We start from the raw sequence: 1,326 nt of genomic DNA, 5'->3' as shown, positions 1-1,326 counted from the left end.
TGTTTGGTGTGTATACCAGTCGAGGATATATACATTATATGCAATCCATGCTGATTAATATATGATAGAAATATTAACTCCTATCATTTGTGTGCAACTGTAATTCTCTGCAAACACCCACCGTCTTGTTGCGCAGTCTAATGATGTCAGAGACAGAGCCGGCTCCACAATACTCCATGACAATCCACAGGTCTGTGTTCTTGAAGTAGCTGCCATAGTACTTCACTACGTAAGGGCTAGGAGGAAATGCCAAACAGAGCGGTTATCAAAAGAGAAGACAAAGTTCCGTTTAGAGCAAAAAGAGCAGAAGTGAGAAAACTCTTGTAGGTCAAGACATCAGAGGGCTGTAGAGGCTGATGGCACTGTTAAATCAAACATTTAACTTAGAGCAAGGTGAATTATGGAAGCAAACCTGGTGATCTGCGGACAATAAGGATGTTTTAACGTAATATATATAGTGAATTTTGGAGGTTTAGGGAATGTTGGTCTAACCTGTCACACTGCTGCATGATGGAAATCTCCTTGATGATCTCCTGCAGATCCGACTCCACAGGAACCTGCTTGATGGCCACCACCTGGCCTGACTCCTTATGGATGGCTTTAAACACGCTGCCATAGGAACTAAACACAGAACACACAAGTTACGTAATTGTATATAGTACTCCTGATGAACTTCTGATCTGATGGACTTAAAATATGTTCAGAGAAGTGGAGGTTAGTCATCTTACCCTTCACCAAGTTTCTCAAGAACATCAAACACTTCCTCTGGTTGTTTGGTCAAACTGTCTTCACTCAGCTTTTTCAGCTTGCTGTATAAATGGAGCAAATCAACTTCAGGATACAAGTGCAGCTAAAAACAAGTAGTGAAACCAAACTTAAACACTATAACATAGGAGTCCCTGAAATCAAACTTACAGTGGTTTCCGGTAATCAGCATTATGTTTTACAGGAAGAAGGAAATCATGTACACAGATAAACTAAACAAGGTGATAGATATAGAAATAACCTTTAAACTTTAAAGAAACAGTGCTGCAAGGAATTATATTAAACAGTCTAGAGCTGGAGGATATGAAGTATTGTTGCCTTCATGAGTTATTTATTAGGGTTGATGTTATGATCTCTTAAAAAGCTTGAGCAATGTGGATAAATTAACTTAATTTCACTCATTCAGTACACCGTGTTATATCTTACATAGTGCTAACATTGTTCATTTATCGATAATAATTTAGACAGTAACTGGAAATCTGATAAATCGATTAATCCTTTAATTCAAATATCAAATAAAAGTGTTTATATATCGCCCTTTTTCTTTTCCCCTCTCAGACT

The 1,326-nt window shown here is 37.8% G+C and overlaps 1 protein-coding gene across 1 annotated transcript in view; it reads right to left on the bottom strand.

Annotated features, from left to right (window-relative positions):
- Positions 1-1,326, bottom strand: part of stk3 (serine/threonine kinase 3 (STE20 homolog, yeast)) — a 7,649-nt gene that overhangs the window by 5,695 nt on the left and 628 nt on the right. Inside the window, exons 2-4 of the mRNA XM_035681380.1 lie at positions 729-809; positions 493-621; positions 122-236 (exon numbers count right to left, since the gene is read on the bottom strand). Of these exons, the coding sequence (XP_035537273.1) occupies positions 122-236; positions 493-621; positions 729-809 (325 nt within the window). The remainder of the gene's footprint in view (positions 1-121; positions 237-492; positions 622-728; positions 810-1,326) is intronic.

The sequence above is a fragment of the Morone saxatilis genome, unplaced genomic scaffold (assembly GCF_004916995.1).
Source record: "Morone saxatilis isolate NCDOM2014 unplaced genomic scaffold, NCSU_SB_2.0 Contig9, whole genome shotgun sequence".
NCBI classification, from domain to species: domain Eukaryota; kingdom Metazoa; phylum Chordata; class Actinopteri; family Moronidae; genus Morone; species Morone saxatilis.
The sequence above is the reverse complement of the archived record's forward strand: the minus strand, read 5'-3'. Positions and strand labels throughout refer to the sequence as shown.